General features: G+C 46.8%; 1 protein-coding gene and 1 long non-coding RNA gene across 2 annotated transcripts; one reads left to right on the top strand and one right to left on the bottom strand.

The window, feature by feature from the left end:
- Positions 1–1,285: 1,285 nt before the first annotated feature.
- Positions 1,286–7,437, bottom strand: ING2 (inhibitor of growth family member 2). Its single transcript, XM_024562700.3, has 2 exons — positions 6,788–7,437; positions 1,286–2,103 (listed from the first exon to the last, which is right to left on the bottom strand). The coding sequence occupies exons 1-2, from the start codon at positions 6,963–6,965 to the stop codon at positions 1,433–1,435; spliced, it is 849 nt and encodes a 282-aa protein (XP_024418468.1). The 5' UTR covers positions 6,966–7,437; the 3' UTR covers positions 1,286–1,432.
- A 217-nt stretch (positions 7,438–7,654) lies between these two features.
- LOC112306789 (uncharacterized) lies at positions 7,655–19,258 on the top strand. The gene is made up of 4 exons (XR_006655818.2): positions 7,655–8,012; positions 9,679–10,235; positions 11,069–11,249; positions 15,883–19,258. It is a non-coding gene; the product is annotated as an uncharacterized lncRNA (long non-coding RNA).
- Positions 19,259–20,729: the final 1,471 nt, after the last annotated feature.

The raw sequence follows: 20,729 nt of genomic DNA, 5'->3' as shown, positions 1-20,729 counted from the left end.
CTGGGGACATGGAAGCCCAGTTCACATTACATGCACATGGTTGACCTGACACCCAGATGAGGTGAGACGACATGCGTAAAAGTCACACAGGAGGGCTAGAAGAGGAAAAAAACAACTTTTTTTTCCAAATAAGCAGACAGAATTTTTCACATGTTAATCAAAAAGAATCAAGGTCACCAGATTAGGAAGAAATGAGGAATAAAAAGTATGTTACACATCGATCTAAAGGACTAGTCAATCTGCTGCCCCCTCCCCGCCAAAAAACCCCCAAATTCTCTGAATATATGGACATAATACCCATCAAGATGCTTACCCTTAAAATACTAGGATTTTGGAAAATTCAATTTACAAATACATTATTAATTGCATTGTTATAGTGAAATCAGTTCATTAAATGTGAAGACATCAAACAGCACCAATACCAGAAAGTTAAGAAAGTAAATACACTGTTACTTAATATGTAATCACTGATTGGGACAGAAATGAACTATAGCCACTAGCAAAATTATGTAAGCTACTGTTTGACATAAAGGCAACATTTAAAGATTAGTATATGCCCTTTTCCCAGTGACAGGCCTGTGTCTAGGCCTCCCAGCAGCGGGTCAGTGTAGAAAATATGAAATAAGACGCATTTTTTGAAATTGCTCAATCTTGACCCATGATACTACGTAACCCAAATTTTGCCAATATATGCCAATGGCAGTGTTTTTGGTATTGTAACTACCCTTCCCCGTTCCCATTAAAACAAAACGCAATCCCCTCGTTGACATTAGATAGATTGTACATGTCTATGAGCAGCAGCAAGGCATTGCCAAATGGGCTACTAACGGTGTATCAAAATGCCACTAACGAAAAGACAGCAGCAAATACTCTAATAAGAGCACATCATTCCACGTGGAATCCCAGATTACTATCTCCAGTTCCCTAGATGCCGGGAAGACGAGAGATGAATGCGTGTGTGTATAAATGGGGCCGGGGAAAAGAAGCCCTAACAGGTATACACTGTTCATATTCTAAATTCCCATGATAATTTTAATGCTTGCAGAGTACTCCAACTGTTATCTAAATTTTTTAAAGCACGTAGAACTAAAATGCTAACAAAACTTTAGTGTTAACCCAAAAAACAGCATTGCATTTTAGGTGAAAATGAACTAGGTATGGCTTGTGAAGTGTTTATAACGCTCACACCGCCCTCTCCCTATTTCTTGCCCCTTTCATCCGGTGATCTAAAGACTACCTGGTTTGAAATATTTGGTAACTCAGTGCAGAAAATTAAGGTCACAGACAAAGTACAACAACTTTTAATACACCATTTATACTAATGATTAAAAATTATTGCATAGTCTTATGCATTTACCCTAAAACATTTTCTGAAAGTAAATTCTGAAAGTATTATATAAAAGACAACCCTTTAAAATGTGGATGGCCTTTACTACCTCGATCTTCTCTCCTTTTTTGTCTTTTCAGTACTTTTGTCCATTGTTTTCTCATTATCTCCCCTGCACTTTGGGCAATACCATTTCCCCTTTGGTTTATAGGTAAGTGAAACACACGAAAAGTGAAACCACTCAATTGGACACTGTTCATTATCACATCCGATCATCTCCCCGTAAGACACTTGGTTACATAAACAGTATGTAGGTTCATTGGGATCGATTGCAAACTCAACAGGTGAAGCTTCCCTCTCCTGCTTGGCCTTGGAGCGTTTCTTTTTCTTGGCTGACTTGGATTTCTTTTCTTTAGGTGGCTGATCATCACAGTCTTCGATGCCATTAGTCATGTGGCATAAATCACGGCTTTCACTGGGCCGCTGTCTTCGGGGTCTCCTCGACGATCTTTCTGGTTGGCTGGAATCCATTTTTGCTTTATCTGAGGCTCGTTCACTTTCAGCAGGATCTTGAAAACACTGTGAGTGGAGCTCCATTTGCCTTGCCCGATTTTCCACCAATTCTAGCATTTGGGTGACAATCTGAATTTTTTCATCTCCCAATTCTTGACTATTGATTAATGCTCTCTGGAGATGCTGCTGTAGGCGTTTCTTCTGGTTTAAATCATCTTCTTTCTTGTATTTTTCATAGACATCATCAATTTCCTTTAATGTTTCTAAAAAAGGAAAAGAAAAACCAGAATGTTATTGTGTTGGCACATATGACATTTTTCAAGTTATCTTTCACAGAACTGGAGAAGTTAGAATGAACTCAAACCATAAGATCACACTGTTCTTTAGTATGTGGACATTAAAAAAATTATTTCCCATATAAAGACCATATGTTATGCCATATAAAAGTATATTTAGAAATAAAAAGGAAGAACACCAAACTCTAATACTCATTAACCTATATTAAAAAGGAGATGTGCAGCTAATAAATAATCCAAAGTATTTCATGTGGGCTCACAGAATGCCCCTTGTCTAGAGTCTACCTAGTGTCCTATTGCCTATACTTTATTTGAACTTAAAAACAACCCTGCATATAAAACTTATCAACACATGCCAGACTCTTAACTGTAAAACTAATTCAAGGACTAGGCTACAGATCGGTGTCCAACTGCATTCACAGGATTTACAGTTCAGTCAGTGACTTGCATGACTCCAGAGAGATACTACACCTTCTCTTTCATAACATACCCCTGGACTTTTGGTTTTTTAAAGATTTTATTTATTTATTTCCAGAGAGAGGGGAAGGGAGGGGAAAAGAGAGGGAGAAAAACACCATTGTGTAGTTGCCTCTCAAGTGTCCCCAACCAGGGACCTGGCCCACAACCCAGGCATGTGCCCTGACTAGGAATTGAACCCAAGGCCCTTTGGTTTGCAGGCTGGCACCCAATCCACTGAGCCACACTAGCCAAGGCACCCCTGGGCTTCCTTAAAGCAGACAGAAGTAACCCTTAGTTTCCCATTATATTAGTTTTAATGGCTCTTTTATTTTATCACATGGGAGATATTTCTGAAACCCAAACTATTTCCAGAGGTTAAGGTCCATATTCTGGCATCAATTGATTAAGCTACTAGCAGAGTTACAGTCAAGTCGGCATGGGGTCACTATACTTTCGTAGATAACTCAGCAGTTGGTTCTAAGCTATCTGAACTGCCGATTCAGGTACTGTATAGCATTTGGAACACATTTAAATCAATAAAAAGTAGCTGAGTCACTAGAAGGTATACAAAAACATAGTTCCATACATCACCAAAATTTACATAGGATTAGTTTTTATTCAAATCTATTCTGTGTTTATCCTGAAATTTAACACTATTTGAAAGAGTTCTGTCTTACTAAGTTGGAGCAACAAAAAGTTAATTCTAATTTATCACACCACAAGGCAGATCACTGCTTTATATGCCAATATTATTATTCTAATCAGAACAACAGAAATGTTAAGACAAATAAAATACATACATTGGGGCTGTCTGCAAGTAAGGTAATATAAAGCAAATATTAAACTCTCTTATGATTAGCTCCTCCCTGGAAATTGTAGGCACTCACAACTGATGGACAACTCTTTAACCTCAGATATGTGACAAAGTAGCACTACACATTCGAGCGTACTCATACCTGCAAAGCATATTTTTAAACAAAGCTCATATCCAGTCCATTTGCCTAGCTAGGCCGTAAGTGGATTTCTTAAGAACTTAATTTTCCGCCCTGGCCGGTGTGGCTCAGTTGGTTGGAGCATTGACCCCAACACCAAAAGGCTGTGGGTTAATTCCCTGGGTTCCATCCCCAGTCGGGGCACATATGAGAGGTGACCAATCGATGTTTTTCTCTCCCTATCTCCCTCCTCTCTTTCTAAAATCAGTGAATATATCCTCGGGTAAGGTTTGGGAAAAAAAAGAACTTAATTTCCCTCCAGGAAAAATAAGGAAGATATATTATTCCCATGCACCCTACCCAAGACACAAAATTTGACAGTTAAGAAATAAAGGAAAACCTTATTTCAAATATTCTTTACCTAATAACCAGGACTTACAAGCTAATTATATTATAACATACTAACACATTGATACATGAGGTAAAAATTCACATTTTTAAGACAACTTAATTGTAAAGTGAAAAAAGGAGACACACTAAGCCCCGTCAACGTGATAGATTTTCTCATCCTCTCCCCACAGCAACCCCACGCGGAGGCGATCACTTCTACACGTGGAGAAAATGAAGCTCAAGGGCAACCCGAGACTGTGACCTCTGCCAAATGTGAATATCTGGCTCCACCATTTAAGCATTTTCTGCTAAGCGGAAAGGAAGGCACATGAAATTATTAAATCTAGTTCAAAGGTTATTTACCCGGGAAATTATGAAGAAAAATACTAGAATAAAAATTGAGGTTCTCTAATAACCATATCCATAATAAATACTTCATTCAGTTGTAAAATTTTCTTCATTTCTATTTTTAAGTTTTTAAGGTTACTTTTAAGGTTCCTCAGTAATTTCTAAAATGCCTCACACAGGTAGGAAATTTCTTTGATTGCTTATGTAATTTATATCACTAGATATTGTAGTAGTAGATCCAAAATCAGAAGATACTTTAAAACTAGCAAAGAATTTAAAAACATGAATTCCTGAATGAAGAACATATAGTTTTTAAAGCTAATAAATGTAAAACTGTGAAAGCTGAACTTAGTAAGCATGTGAAGAGTGAAAACTAGATTATCTTTATATTAATCTTAAAACTGACCACAATCTTAACAGAGCTGAAAATTTCCACAATCTCTCAGTCTTTTAAGGCCTAATACTGTTTCTCAAGTTACCAGAGCTACTTATGACAATTCTAGATGGTCAAGATGGAAGATTTTCCTTTAACAATCTGTCCTTCCCCAATTCAAATGACAAGAAATAGCTTCACTTTGTAAAGGCAAATCTAGCTATGTGTCTTTATAGAAATGTAAAAACCTGCAAACTGTACTAATTTCAGAACTATATGAAAAATTAAAAATGTTAAATATACAATTCCTAAGCAGAGATGTACCATTTTTAGGTCACAATGCACGTACTGTGTGCGTATTTGCTCCATCATGTCTAAAAAATATCTTCAGAGAGCTTTTCTTTGAAAAACAGAAAAAGTTAAAATAGTTTAAAAACAAGCCCAGCACCTAAAGTAGCCAGGCTGTGGAGTCCAATGTTCCCCACCTAACTGTACAAGTTACTTAAACTCCTTGTAAATTTTAATTTATCTGTAAATGAATTTTTACTTTATAGGACTTAGGATTAAATGAGATAATGTTCTAGGCTTGAAACAGCAAATGACACACAGTGAATAATCAATATTAATTCTCTTCCTCCCTAACAAAGATGAGTCCTAATCAATCATGGATTCAGAAGGCTGAAATAAATTACAGATGTGAAAACAGAGACATTTAATTATCCTAACATGCTAAGGGCCAGAAAATGTCACCCCAGAATTGAGTTCCTTAGAGACTAAATCATTAAATTAATGAAGTGTCTAGAAAAAGAGAGAATGAGTCCAAGAAGTTATCTCTTTAAAGTCCATATGGCTGTTTCCATATAATGTCCAAGGTCTGTTTCTGCATTCAGGGTTATTAAAAATACAACGGCTCCCCATTTAAACTTCTCCTCTCCTGGTAGCAGGTGAAGGGCCCACCAATAGCAGATAATAAGTGATACTCTTCGTAAGAAACGCTGATTCCCTGAGCTAGCTCCTTGAGTCTGACCACAAAAGGTGGTTTTGCTTCATCACTTAAACTTGAAGGGAGGGGTTAAGGGACGCCAGGCGGTTGCCCAGTCAACCACCCACTTCCTCCTGGGGCCCGGAAGTGACGCAAGGCCCGGAACCTACGCTGTGCCAGGGTCAGAGACACCAGTAGCTGGCTGTGTTCTCCTCACAATTGAGTGGTTGCGAAAGACTCAAAAAATCACAACAAGCATATTTCAAACCCCAACACTGACTCTGCAAGAGGCGAACTAATGTCCCGCAACGGCTCCGACGCCCGCCCAACCAGCCACTTCTGCTCAAACCTTGCAACGACCAGCCATTACCGAAGCGGGCGGGAGCGCGCGTCCGCGCCCCTCCGGTTTCTACGTCACGCCCGCAGGCCACGCCCCCAGGAACAGGGAGCCCTCCCCGCCACACACACCCCTCTTCCTCCACCCGCAAGGACCCCTCCCCTTTTAACCATTTGGCTGAAGGAGCTGGGAAAAGGCTACAGTCCGGAACTCTCCCTGGGGCGGGAGAGGGGTAGGGACTCCCCGATTCCCGAGCTGGGAGCCGAGAGCGGAGGGTGGGACCTCCCCGGAGTCCGCCTTCGCGGTCCTGTCTCGTTCCCTCCCCCCGCACGTTCCAATGCATATGCTCTCAGGGAGTAGGGGCCAAAGGGGGCCGGGGGAAGCCAGGACCCGGAGATCAGCGGGAGCACGGCCACTCACTCCCTACAGTCCCCGACCGGCTGCACACTCCCTCGCCTGGGTAGGAGGGTCTGCGGCACGGGGCAAGCCAGCGCCGGAACAAATACTAGCTACTTAAAATGGCTGATTCCCCTCCACGCCAGCTGCAGCCGGTGGGTCTGCAGCGGGGGCTGACGAGCAGCCCCCACCCCCACCCTTGAGATCCCACCGAAGTCCTCGCCGACCGCAACAGAGGAATGGAGGGCCGCGAGCCCGATCTCCCGTCCCTCTCCCTGGTCCCACACACCAGACCCGCTCTGTGCACTCGAGGACACTGTCCCAGGAGAAAAGGAAAGTGTCACTTCCTCGGGCAGGCTCCGAGAGACCGTGTCCGGAGAACAGCGGGTCCGACCGAGGGGAGGACCCGCATGGGCAGCCCCGCGGCCCCCTACCTTGATATTTGTTGTCCAGCTCCCGCAGCACAGACACGTTCCTCTGCATGTCGTGGGGCAGCGACTCCACACACTCGAGGTAGTCCTGCACGTAGCAGGTGAGGAGCCGGCTCCGCTCCCCGGTCAGGATCGCCGCCGACGAGTAGAGTTGCTGCTGCTGCTGCTGCTGCCCTAACATCCTGCCGCCGCTGCTGCCCCTCGCCGCCGCCGTCGCCGCCGCCTCCGCATCCAGCAGCCACACATGCAACAGCCGCGGCCGCCGCGGCCCCTTTACTCCGCAGCCCGGCGCCGCGGGCACACCGGCCGTCTCTTAGGAGGGCACAGCCGAGTCCCCCGATCTCCACTCCCCCCAAAAGAAGCCCTCACTCCCCGCCCCCGTGGTAACAAGCCCAGGGGCGGGGCGAGATCAGGGCTCCCTCCTTTTTGCCCTCCCTCCCCAGGACTAGAGCAGCGGGGATCCCCCAAGCGGAGCTCGTCCTGGGGTGCCGGGCGTTGACACTTCCTGCCCCCTTCGGAGTCCCCAGATGCTACCAAAGCCGTCTCTTAGCTCGGATCCCCATGACAAGCCCTCCACTGCCCCCTTTTCTCCCAATCACCCTCCGAGCCTGTCGGAGAGTCTCTCACTGGACTGCCCCCGCCCCTCCGCCTGCGGCCACCACTGCGCCTGCGCAGGACTCACTCCTATTAAGGTCGGGGGCCCGCCTCTACCGCCCTACCAAAGGGTTCGCATTCTCCCGCCTTCCCTCCGCCACCCGGGCGATTGGTCTGTCAACTCTCGGTCCGGCCAAACGGCAGGCTTCGCCCCGCCCCCTCTTAAAGGGGTATGACTGTCAGACCCACCTCTCTGCCCAGTGTTAGAATGGGACTTGTGAGGAAGAGTGCTGACTTTTTCCTGCCGTCCTTTCCACAGGGAGGGGGAAACTTGGCCTGGTTCCCTCGGCCTACTGTTACCGATTTCTTCCCCATCAGTGGATCTAGCGCGGCCCCTCGCAAGCCTTAAAAGGAGCAGTAGGCGGCTGCTTTTCGGGGCAATATGCAGCGAGTGATGCCTAAAGGGACTACGCGACCCAGGGTGCAGCGCGCGGCTCCCGGCATGCGCCGCGGCAGTGTTCCCGCCAGGCAGCCGCTTCTCGCCCTCACTCTGTCTCGGCATTGCCTTTAGGCTTTGTCCCTGCTCCCGCCGGGGTCTTTCATCTCGCCAGGCCGCGGGGCCCTGACCCTGGAGGTAGGTAATACTCCCGCGGGCCTCCTGCATTTTCTTTCTCTTTCAGTATGCCAGCCTTTTAAATCTCCCTCCTGTCTTCAGCGTGCTTCCATCTCCCAGCGCCAAAGTGTCTTGCAGGTTTCGTCCTCCATCCTGCTCTTCTGGAATCCGGTTTCTTTCAGGCTGCGTCTGCTCCGGGAACGTGTTTGACCAGCAGGCAACCTTTAAAAACTTTTTTCCCCCGCGGGTCAGAACTTGTAAGCATTGAATGTCGGCGGGGGCTTACCTGTGGCGTGAGTGGCACACCAGCACCTTTTCATATCTTTTTACCCTTAGACCAAAAATCACTGACTGACCAATGGGAGTAAACGCAGGGTGTGCAGGCTGGAGTCAAATGCAATTGGGAATCAGGCCCAGGGCCTTAACTACGTGATCGACTGTCTCGTCTACTTTCTGTGTAGTGTTATTTCCAAATGGTCTCTAAATATGTGTAATAACGTGTGTTTGTGAAAGAATTGGGTAGAAATAGAACGAATACATGGGTAATTTTAACGGAATTAAAATTCCGTTAAATGGTTCCCCGGGGGACCGCCATAGATGGAAATTAAGAGTTGTCCAGCAGCTATCTTGTGGCTCCGGCGGGAAAAGGGGTGGCGATTCCCTCTAGTGGAGAATCCCCCGAACCCTTCTCCTTTTCAGTAGGGTTGGGAAGTGCAGCGGGACACAGCGCACGTGCATGGCTATCAATCAGTGTCCAACAGGCCGGAGTCGTAAAAAACTAACACTGTCTATAGATAACAATTGAAGAAACACAGAAATCTCTCCAGGTTGGGGTCTGTGAGACTAGCAGGCGCCAGATGGCTGTAAAGACGAATATCACGAGGTGGGGAGTTTCACTCCTTTATGCTTTGAACTCAAGCATCTGGGTTATACTAACAGGGTTTTATCGCTGAGCAGAGCCGGCTTCAGAGGACAAAAACATACATTTCAGGCCTGATTCCCACAGGACCCTTGGTGTTAGAGTCGAGTCGTGCCTGCCACCTGCGTCATGACCTGGTTTTCCAGGGAGACTTACCAGCCCCTTTCAGAGCTTGCTGTCACGGGCTACGATCTCCAGAACCGCACTGGGCGGTCCCCAACAAATGTCTCTGTAAACAACTGCTAATGGGAGTGGTACCTTTGAGTTCAAAAAGAAAACATGAGTGGGTGATACACTTGGGGTTTTGCAGTGGTGGTTTGCCTGTGTGGTGACCTACTCTGAGCACTTTTGAAACAGCTATTAATAGTAAGTCACCATTTGACCTGTGAAGAGAAATCTAAACCTTGATCTCGAGCAGGGGTGTCAAACTCATTTTCCCCGGGGGCCGCATCAGCTTCTTGGTTGCCTTCGAAGGGCCGGATGTAATGTCAGGACTATAAATGTAACCACTCCTTAACTGGGGGCAAGGAGCTCGGTGCTGTCGCCGGGTAGAAACAAGGTGCCGGCCGGATAAAACAAGGTGGAAGGCCGGATTCGGCCCGCAGGCCTTGTGTTTGCCCCCTGTGATCTAGAGGACATTTTAAACTTCAATCCAAAACTAAGCGAAAGGACAAAAGCCCCGCTCAGGCCCTCTTTACCAGAGCTGGCTGTCCTTTCCTTGACCCTGTCAGCCATAATTAACGTGTTTTTCTGTCTCTCTATTATCAGGACCGGAAGATTGCTGAAAGCATCCTAGAGGCAAAGATGTTATGAAAAATTGCCAAACAGGACACACCAGGTCATGGAGACCAGGCCCCAAAACTAAAGATAACATTGGAGCAAACTGAAACCTGCACAAAACCAACGGAAGCACGCTATTTTGCGTCTGCCCTGTTACTTAACTACAAGCCCCTTCGTCCTTTGTAACCCAATGGAAGTTCACCGCCCCAACCTTTCGGGGCTGCCGTAACCCTTTACATTGGCTCCTTTCCTCACTTGGAAAGGGAATAAAACGTTGTTCTCCGTATTTTCTACTCTTTGTGAAATCTTTCACAGCCCACTTCACTGGCCACCCTAACATTTGGGTGGCTCGTACGGGCACCATTTACTCCTTTCCGCCTTTTGAGACTTGCGACCAGGGGAGCAGTGGACAGCAGTAGCTTGTCCCAGGCTAACCCTTTGACCTCGTCTCCGGGCCCTTGGATGAATCCTCCCTCTCACCCCCTCTCTGTGTCGTCCAGCCCTGCGGACAGCCTCCTCGTCACCACGTCCACAAGCAGCAATCGGTAAGTCTCAGTCTCGGAAGCTAACATCCACAGAACTGAAAGTGATAGTTTTCTGATCATATCGTAGTTGGAAATCTCATTGTCGGGTCTGTCACTTTCCTCTCAGGATTTGGCCTTAGGGGATGCCACCTGACTACCTCCCCTCTCGTTTCAGTCTCGTCCTATAACTTGGGGACACCTGACTCTAGGACAGATCTTTCCAGTCTAAGTGTGCTCCTGGATTCAGAAACACCTGACTCCAGCACAGATCTCTACGTTGTTTGCGTTGGGGGTGCCCTCCTTAAACTTCCCCCTCCCTTGGCATGTTCTCATCCCTGAGATGTCCTTCCCTGTTGGGGACCACTTTGTGTGGTATCAGAGACTGTGCCCCCATGCAAGTGAGGCCTTGAAGTGAGGCCTGTAAGACTTGACTGGAAAACCGGGAATGCAGGAGGCAGGCATGACCCGATGCTAGCACCTAGGGTTCCTGTGGGAAGTCAGGCCTGAAGAAGTCATTGTACCCTTTGAAGCTTACCTTTCTTTGTATAGCCCTGTTGGTATAAACCAGATGTTTAAGGTCAAAGCACAGGGAGTGAACTGAGTTCGTGAACCACGCCTTAATGACCATCTGGTGTCAGCATGTCTTAACAGACCCTGACCTGAGACAGATCTCTGTGTTCCTTCCGTTATCTGTAAGTAATACGTTTTCTATAGCTATAGCCTTTTGACATTGATTGATGAGCTATGCATGTATGCCGTATCCCCCTACACATACCGATCTCAATAAAAGCCGTTTTGGAGAAGGTTTCAGGGCGTTCTCCACTAGAGAGAATCTCCAGCCCCTTTCTCTCCAGACAGACTGTGCCCGTGCCAACTCATTTCATCCGCAACCGGGAGAGCTCTGCGGGACGGGTTCCCCTCACCTGGCACCCAAACAGAGACCCTCCATTCGGGGCCTGCATCAGCCGAGAGGCCACGAGCCCTCGTCGCAGAAGGCACACATAGACAGATGGGATTCGGCGCCTTCATCCCACGGTAAGGGACAGTGGCATGGGCGCTTTTAGTCATGTCGCCGGTGTGTCTTAGGTAAGGCAAAGGGGAATTTCTTTCAGAGCTGCCTCTTGCAGCCTTTTGGTTTTGGTCTTCCTTCTCCTCCCTCTGCTTCCAGGTATACTAGGAAGTCACCATCAGCTAAATAACTAATAGTCAAGACTTGAATGAGTGCTCTGGTCCTGGCTGGACTCCAAAGATAAGAGGCATTTCCTCCCTCTGGCCTGAGTTTCCAGGTGTCCCTACATGAGTAAGGGCCTGGCAGAGGTGTCTGGGGTCAATGCCCAAGACGCGTAGGGGCCTCATAGTTAACTCCAATCACTGTAATACAACTTTTGGCTTGTCCGGGGACGTGTGAGATAATGGTTGGTCACTCCGAGCTCTCCCAGCTGTTATAGACGACTGGGAGAGAGACCGAGACACATGAGAGAGGCAGGGATGACCAAGGGGTGACACCCTTGGGCCCTCCTCACAAGGAGCACACTTCAACCCACTACGTTTATCTCATTCCACAGCAATTAGCCAGAAGAAGCTTACAGAACTAGATAGGCAGAACGAGGTGAGGGAAGACAAAACCAAAAATAAAAATACCCCAGCCACCAAAATGGGCTCGGGACTTTCTAAGGAGCAGAAGCTATATTTTCGACTGCTTCAGTAGCTTCTTAAGGCTGTGGGATGTCAGGTTGAAGAACAGAACTTAATTAACTTATTACAGACAGTAAAGAGCTTCTGTCCGTGGTTCCCAGATAGACGCTCTTTAGATCTAGAAGTGTGGGGAAAAGTAGGGCAGAAACTGAAATGGCATCAGGAGAATGGGACCCCTATAGGACATCAGAATTTACTAACCTGGAGCCTGGTGAGAACAGCTCTCGCCCCTATTCACACTAGAAAGCCTCATCATCAGGAAAGCTCAGGCACAAAAGAAGGGACCTACAGGACATCGGTGGGCATGGTTGCTGAACCTAGTAATAAAAACCCGCTGCCGCAAAGGGAGGAGGATGGCTTCCTTTCCAGCCCACCTGTGGCCCCACTGTGGGACAACTCGCCAGAGGATCTACTTCCTCCCCCTCCTCCTCTATTAGATTCGCGTCCGGCCCTTAGCCAGACTACTACCACCATGCAGCAGTGTCTCTGAGAGGCTGCAAAATCCAGAGACTGGGAAGCTCTGTTGGCTTTCCTTGTTGTCACTAAATAGCGCAGGCAGCCAACATATGAACCTTTGCCTTTTGAAATATACAGAGACTTAAAAGAGAGTATTAAAGACAACCGGCTTCAGTCTCCCTACACTATGGGACTCTTGTCAGCCATTGCTGAAAGGTATCGGATGGCCCCTGGTGATTGGATTGCCTTAACTAGGACTGTCCTTGAGCCTGACCAGTTTTCTATATGGCATTCAGAATATACTTATCACTGCCGCCTCCAAGCAGCTGAGAATAATGAAAGCGGAAACCCAGTCCAGCTTAACATGCTTCTTGGAACTGATCGATACGAATCTGCTGAAGAGCAGGCGAAAATGAACCCTCAAGCTTTCTCCCAGCGCTCCCAGGCTGCTCTCCGTGCCCTGAAGATGGTCCCGGAAGCTGAGGCCTCGAGTGCAGGCTCCTTCATTAATATTAGGCAAGGAGCCACAGAGGCTTATTTAGATTTTGTTGACAGATTACTAGCAGCAATACAAAGCCAGGTTGCGAATCAAGAAGCAGCCAAGACCCTTTCATTACTATTGGCCTATGAAAATGCAAATAATGATTGCAAGGCTATGCTGAAAACTCTCAGGCTAACCACCACTGACATTAGTCAGTTTATCAAGGCTTGCCAAGACGTTGGCACGGAACACCATCGAGCCACATTGCTAACGGCTGAAATAAAGGGGGAAGTTAAATGCTTTAACTGTGACAGACCGGGACACACCTGTCGGGAGTGCCGAAATAAACAACAGAATAACCCAAAACACCTGCCCAGTAAAGACTGCCCACGATGTGGCAAGGGCACATTGGGCCAATCAGTGTAGATCCAAATATAATGAAGACGGCAAACCACTTCCACCTCGGGGAAAGGGGAAGGGGGGCACAAACTCCAGTGCCCCAAACTCCAACAGGAGTTTTCCAGGCAACAACAACCAGTTGTTTTGGACTCAGGAACATGCCGAGTCACCGATCTCCATGCCACCACAAGGGGAAGAACAGAATTGGACTTGGTCTCTACCCAGGAGCCCATCTTAAGAGAACAGGATAAAATCCTCATAGCTCCTATAGGGGTATGGGGACCATTGCCTGAGGGCACTGTTGGATTGGTTTGAGGAAGATCTAGCATTACTGCTAAAGGGATTTTAGTCCAGCCCGGAGTAGTTGATTCTGATTATCAGGGAGAAATCAAAATTTCGATGAGCACCTTTGGATATCATGTCATTCCTGCCCAAACTCGTATAGCCCAACTTCTTCCCTATACAGTGCCAGATACTCAAAATATTAAGAGAGGGGAAGGAGGTTTCGGTAGCACTAATAACCAATCTGTTTTTTGGACCGCCTCCGTTAAATTAAATGAACCTCTTTTAGAAGTAGCAATCAAAGACGGAACCTTCCATGGCCTGCTAGATACGGGAGCAGATGTCTGTGAAATTTCTAGCCAATATTGGCCTCCAGATTGGCCGCTAGCAGAGGCCGACATATCCATAACTGGCATAAGAGGCATTTCTGAACCACATAGAATGTCTGATCACTCAGGTGCTGTGCCCTGATGGACAGGTAGGGAGAATTCAGCCCTATGTCCTTCCAGCCCCACTTAATATTTGGGGATGAGACTTTCTTGCTCAGTGTGGAATGAAAATCACCCTCCTGCCTTTTTACTCATGGCCACTGTTCAGATACCTCCACTACCCCTCACATGGCTCTCAGATATGCCTGTGTGGGTCGATCAGTGGCCACTAAAAGGGGACAGGTTAGGAAAAAACCCATGAATCAGTAAAACAACAATTAGAAGCAGGACATATTGAGCCATCTAGCAGTCCGTGGAATACTCCGGTTTTTGTAGTTCCTCAAAAATCAGGAATATGGAGGCTTATACATGATCTTAGAAAAATTAATGAGGTATTGTAACCGATGGGCGTTCTCCAGCCTGGAGTCCCGAATCCAGCCTGCCTACCTAAGTATTGGCCACTTCTAGTTATTGACTTAAAAGATTGCTTTTATATAATTCCTTTGGCTACAAAGGACAGAGTGATTTGCTTTCTCTGTCCTGTTTCCTAACAACTCCCAACCATTACAGAGATTCCACTAGAAGGTCCCCAACTAGATAGTTGGGTTAAATAGCCCAACTATCTGCCAACATTTCGTCCACCAAACCTTACAGCCTGTCCAGGACGGGAAGGTTCTCTAATTCTATAATACACCTTTATATGGGCGATATTCTACTTGCAGCCCCATCTTCGAGATACTGGCCAAGACCTATGTTTACCTACGAGAAGCCATATGTCATGCAGGCTTAATTATTGCCCCTGAAAAGGCCCAGCAATCTGAACCTTGGAAATACCTGGGGCACATTCTTTTTCACTGGACAGTTTGGCCTCAAATGCTCCAAATCAATCCACTGGAACCCCAAACCCTTAATAACCTCCAACAACTCTCCAGCAGTGGCCTCAAGAGCCCTTGAATCTAGTTTGTGACTCTAGTTACACTGTGTATACTCTTTCATATAGACCAGGTTCTCCTTAAGGGATCCATTTACCCTCCTCTACTCGGTCTGTTTTTAACCTTACAAACTTTGCTAGGTAGAAGGGAACATATTCTATTTATTACACATATGTGTCCCCATACAGGTCTCCCTGGTCCTATGTCTGACAGAAATGCCCAAGCTGACACTCTAGTAAGCATAATAGGTACCTTTCAAAAGGTTGTTACCTCCCATCAATTTTTTCATCAAAATAGTCACGTATTTCGCAGAGTTCAAACTCCGACATTCTCAGGCCAAACAAATTATTAAAGAATGTCCAGATTGTCAGGCCTCAGATAAGGCATCGCCCTCTATTGGAATTAATCCTAGAGGCTTAGAGCCACAAATAATCTGGCAGACTGATGTCACCCATTACCCCCCTTTTGATAAGTTTAAATTTATTCATGTCTCTATTGATAGTTTCTCCGGAGCATTACATGCTTTCACCCTTATGGGAGAATTGGCTAAGCATATCCAGGCCCATTGGCTTGAGGCTTTTAGCCATCTATGCCGTCCACAACAAATTAAAGCTGGTAACAGACCAGGGTGTACAGCCTGGTCTACTCAAGATTTCCTGCAAAGGTGGGGAATTCAACACAAAACAGGCATCTCTCATAATTCCACAGGCCAGGCAATTGTTGGATGCACCCATCATACCTTTAAAACTCTTAACAAAAAAGGGGGAGCCAGGAAACCTCTCCTAGAAATTTGATAATGCTGGACATGTATACTTACAATTCCTTACAATTAAATTTCTTAATTGTGATAATTCTCTTAACACACTGATCGAGAAACATTTCAGTTGATAAAAAGTAGATAGTAAAGGGCACCATCCCTTAGAGTTGTTCTTCCATGGGAGAAGGGAAATGGGTTGAATTGTTGACATGTGGAGGAGGGTATGCTTGTGTTTCAGCCCCTACAGGTCTTTTGTGGCTACCTGCCCAAGAGTGAAACCTTACCATGGGAGACCAACCCCATGAACACTTGTGGACAACTCACTGAGAGAATCCGGTGTCTCAAGGACCTGTGACCAGCTGTCCCAAATGGCCGTGAGCAAGCACTGATGTCGGATCCCGACCCATCACCAAAATCGGGGGAAGCAGGCCACGGGACGAATCCACCACCTGAACCTAAGGGGATAACTTGGGGAGACTTAAAGACCCTCAAGAGCAGGGCTGAAGAGGTCATGAAGGATTAGGGGCACGGGACACTCCTGAAAATCTATTTCTAGCCTATTTGTCAGTGGTGTCCTCTGTCACATCAGAACTGTGTTGATACTTGTTCTGTTAACTTGTTTTGGAGGTTTGGGCCTCACTGCTGGAACTCAGCATATTTACTGGAGTCATATCCTTGATCCACCCATATTTAAGCTCCATACTTGGTGGAATTCGGAGCCTCCTTTATCTAGCAACGATTCCAAGTGGACAGGAGGCATCTGGCTTCCACCGGATGGACCTTTAGAAGAAAAACAACATTGGCTATCCGTCCCTGAAAATACTGTCTATGTGTCGGAACATTTACCTGCTTGTTTTTCCACCTTACCTGACACTCTATGTAACTTTCAGATGGTGCGCACATACCATCGACAGTAAGGAGTCTCAAGCTAATGTCTTCTTGATAGGAGCCATGGGCTTTAAAAGAGAAAGAGATGGAGACAATGACAACCCCCTGGATGTACCCCTTTGTAAAATTAAGACAAAAACGACTGAGTCTGTTACTTGGTCAGTGTGTAGAGATCAACTGGCCTCACTCATTGATATTCCTAACACCTCATTAACAGCTGAAAACTGGGGTGTCAAGTGGAAAGTGTACGCTAGTGTGGGTTCTGCCATTGTCCCTGCCAAACCTAATACTATGTACAGTAGTATGGTGGGGGAACCGGGGGCCCTATTATAAGAGTCACTTCCGCAAATCACAGTAGCCCTTGGCATACTAACTTGGAAAACAGGACTGCCTTTCAAAGAACACCTCCTGGGACGTCTTCAATATACAAAAGAGGCAAGGTCCAGAAAGGGCTATTGTATTTTAGAGAATGTTAGCAATTAAGGGGTTACCATGTGTACTTCTCACCTTTATCTTTCCCTAGCCGTCCCAGGGACGCCTCACCTGACCTATGATGATGATTCTATGATATATAGTCTATACTTCCCCTGTCTCTATCTATGCTAGCTGTCTTACCCACACTAATTTTACTCAACTCAATCTCACTATGGTTTTTGTAGTTCACAGACAAACAGAAGTCTGGCTACCTGTTAATGTTACCCATGAATGGGATGATCCAGGAAGCCTAGCTGCCCTCAACCGTCCCCGCTGCAAGTGAGGGTGTGGCACTTCCTGGGAACTCTCATCATTTGTGTTGTTTCTGCTATCATTATAGCTGCCTCTGCTGCAGTGGCTACCACTGCTCTGGTTGAGTCCATCCAAACCGCTCATGCTGTTGATGTCCTCCTCACCAATACAACTCAAGAAATGATCCAACAAACATGTATTGACCAGGAGATCCTTGCCAGGCTCTCAGCCATGGAGTCTGCAGTAATATGACTGGGAAAATGACAGGATGCTCTTGTCACTCATCAACAACTCACCTGTGATCCAGGCCTCTCGAAGCTGTGTGTTGCCCCCCTGAAGTGGAACTCCAGTCAGCACTCATGGGAAGAAGTCCAACATTACCTGTGAGGGGCCTTTTCCATCAATCTCAGGGGACAAATCGATCAACTCCACCTTGAGCTACATCAGCAACTCCAGGATATTAAACGATTTACTGAACAGAAGGTCTTTCAGACCCTGCACAATGGCTCAATCCAAAGACTTGGTTTGAAGGACTAAATTTGTGTATCTTGGTCATGGGGGCTAAGAGATGCCTCCTGATCATTGTAGTCTTCTGTGCCTTGAGATGTATATATGTTGGGAACTGCCCTTCCTGGTTTCAGGAGCTGTAACCTTGCCAACAGGCAAAAAGCCCCCACGGTTAGGGGACCTTGGGCCCGTAAGCCACTAAGGAGACAAAACTTAAACTCCCAGCAGGGGAGCAGCCTCTGCCCCCTTCACCCTGCTTGGCCCCTGGAGGATGGCTGGATAGTCACTGACAGGTAAGATTCCTCAAGGAAGGAACAACCTAAGACAGGCACAGTCGCAAAGGGGCCATCAGGGAAGGATTTAGGGGATTACGGAGGAGGGACAAAAGACCCTCACCTCTTGGCTTTATCATAGCCTGAGTCCTCTTTTTACCTGTAAAAAGTCTCCTAATCTCTTGGCTGCCTTGCTTCCCCTGCCTGATTCAGGCCTGAAACAATGCCAAAGTGGGGTGCAGCTCTGGGGGGGGGCTGCGATTTCTGGGAGCAATCAGACCTGAGAAAGAATTCATTAAATCCTGTGAAACCTGCTTTGTTAAGAATGCCCTCAATTTCAATGTTAGGAGTCTAAGCACAAAAAATTTGTTTCCCCAGGTTTTATAGCCAATTGGCATCACCCTGTCTACCAGACCCTGACTCAAAAGGACCCCTGTGATCCCAGAAATGTTATCTGTAAACCATATCTCCTTTCTTTGATATTCATCCCTATGCAAGCTAAACTCAATAAAGGCCCATTGACAGAGAGCCTCGAGACCCTTTTCCTCTGAGATGGGTCAGCCTTTTCTCCCCAAGCAGAGCATGTCTTGGTAGATTAATTCTCATCCTTGGCAGCCAGGAGAGCTCTGCTGGATGGAGTTCCCCCACATATATACAAATGGTTTTCCAGAGATCGTATACGTGAGAAGCAAGTAGCAGGCTTTATCAGACTTACCACTGTGTCCACTATAACAAAAAGCGGGGAGATGTTGGGGACCCCTTTGTGTGGTATCAGAGACTGTGCCCCCATGCAAGTGAGGCTTCTAAAGAGGCCTGTAAGACTTGGCTGGAAAACCGGGAATGCAGAGGGTAGGCATGACCCGATACTAGCACCTAGGGTTCCTGTGGGAAGTCAGGCCTGAAGAAGTCATTGTACCCTTTGAAGCTTACCTTTCTTTGTATAGCCCTGTTGGTATAAACCAGATGTTTAAGGTCAAAGCATAGGGAGTGAACTCCTGAGCTCGTGAACCACGCCTTAACGACCATCTGGTGTCAGCATGTCTTAACATCCTGACCTGAGACAGATCTCTGTGTTCCTTCAGTTATCTATAAATAATAGGTTTTCTATAGCTATAGCCTTTTGACATTGACTGATGAGCTATGCGTGTATGCCGTATCCCCCTACACATACCAATCTCAATAAAAGCTGTTTTGGAGAAGGTTTGGGGGCATTCTCCACTAGATAGACTCTCCCGCCCCTTACTCTCCAGACAGATTGTGTCCAGGCCAGCTTATTTCATCCAGAACCAGGAGGACTCCACTGGACGGGTTCTCGCCACTTCCCTTTTCTTTTTCCTAGTTGTCAGGCAGTACACAACCAACCCCACCTAAGGACTCCATATTGGGATGTCCCCTCAAGAACTTGAAGGCTTAGGGACTTACCATCAAGCCGAAGCACTTGATTTTCTATTGCAATACAGCCTGGCCTCAGTATAAGCTGGGTGACCAGGAGATCTGGCCCACAAATGGATCTTTTAACAATAATACTATCTCCAACTTGACCTCTTGTCACCGTCGCGAAAAATGTCTGAAGTCCCAGGATGTTCAGGTCCTTTGTGAACTATCACCATCCTGATCATCCTTCTGTCAAATGCTTTTCCTCACTCCTACCTCCTTAGCTCCTCCTTCTTCCCAGGACTCGGGTGATGTTGCCCTTTTTGGCCTCAGCACCCCTTCTCCCTATTGTCCCTCTACCCCTTCTGATCAACCTCAAACACACCCTCCATCTCTTCCCCCTGCCTCTCCACCTCCAAATCTTCCTCTCCTCCCTCCCTAGGTGATGCTTATTCCAGCCGTGCCTTTCAGGGCCCCTCTAACCCAGCTACTCACTTTCCCCTTAGTGAGGTTGCTAGACCTGAGGGCAGTATTTGAGTCCACATTCCTTTCTCTAGATCAGATCTCTCCTGAGATGAAGCCAAGCTGGGCATTTTATCTGCTAACCCAGCTAAATTTGCAAAGGAATTTGACTATCTCACCCTCTCCTTTGACCTCTCATGGTGAGATAGTCACATCATTTTTTCCACATGCATGCACTAATGCAGAGGGGTGAGGCCACATTTGGGCCAAGGCAAGGGAATATAGGGATGATCTGAAGTAGAGACAACCCAATACTTGGGTTCCTGGCCCCCAGCAGTCCCCGACCAAGATCCCCACCGGACTATCAAGGCAGGCTTCCTTGACCGGCAGTGGTAGGACCACATGCCTTCCTGCCTTTTTGAGGGTAAGAAGCAGGTCACAACTAGGCCCGTCAACTATGATAAAGTTAAGGAGGTCACTCGGTGCAGGTGAGAACCCTGCTTTTTTCCTCTCCAGACTGAGGCTCTTTGCCTCTACCGATTTCGATCTTGACTCTAGGGAAGGCAGTCTATCCTTGCAATGCACTTCATTATCCAGTCAGGCTCTGACACGGCTAAAACTCCAAAAGCTAGAAAAGGGCCTTCAGACCCCACAATCAGAACTTGTTGACCTCATTCTCAACGTGTCTTCTAATATACACCCCCTGAGGTCTCAGATAAAACACAGCCTGAGGTTTGGAACACTGGCACCTCAGGAAAGGCGCATCACACACAACCCGTCACTGTCCACGTGAAGAATCCCACACGTTTCCGTTGCCTTTTGCAATATCCACTCAGGATAGAGGACCCCTGGGGTC

Source organism: Desmodus rotundus, chromosome 13 (assembly GCF_022682495.2).
Source record: "Desmodus rotundus isolate HL8 chromosome 13, HLdesRot8A.1, whole genome shotgun sequence".
Lineage (NCBI taxonomy): Eukaryota > Metazoa > Chordata > Mammalia > Chiroptera > Phyllostomidae > Desmodus > Desmodus rotundus.
This window is presented reverse-complemented; position numbering and strand designations above follow the sequence as displayed.

What these genes read in the sequence shown, in the direction of transcription:
- ING2 (XM_024562700.3), bottom strand. Translation starts at nt 6,965, where the DNA reads ATGTTAGGGCAGCAGCAGCAGCAGCAGCAACTCTACTCGTCGGCGGCG. An exon ending in GCTGGACAACAAATATCAAG is followed by an intron (nt 2,104 to 6,787) that starts GTAGGGGGCCGC and finishes TTCCTTTTTTAG; the next exon opens with AAACATTAAAGGAAATTGAT.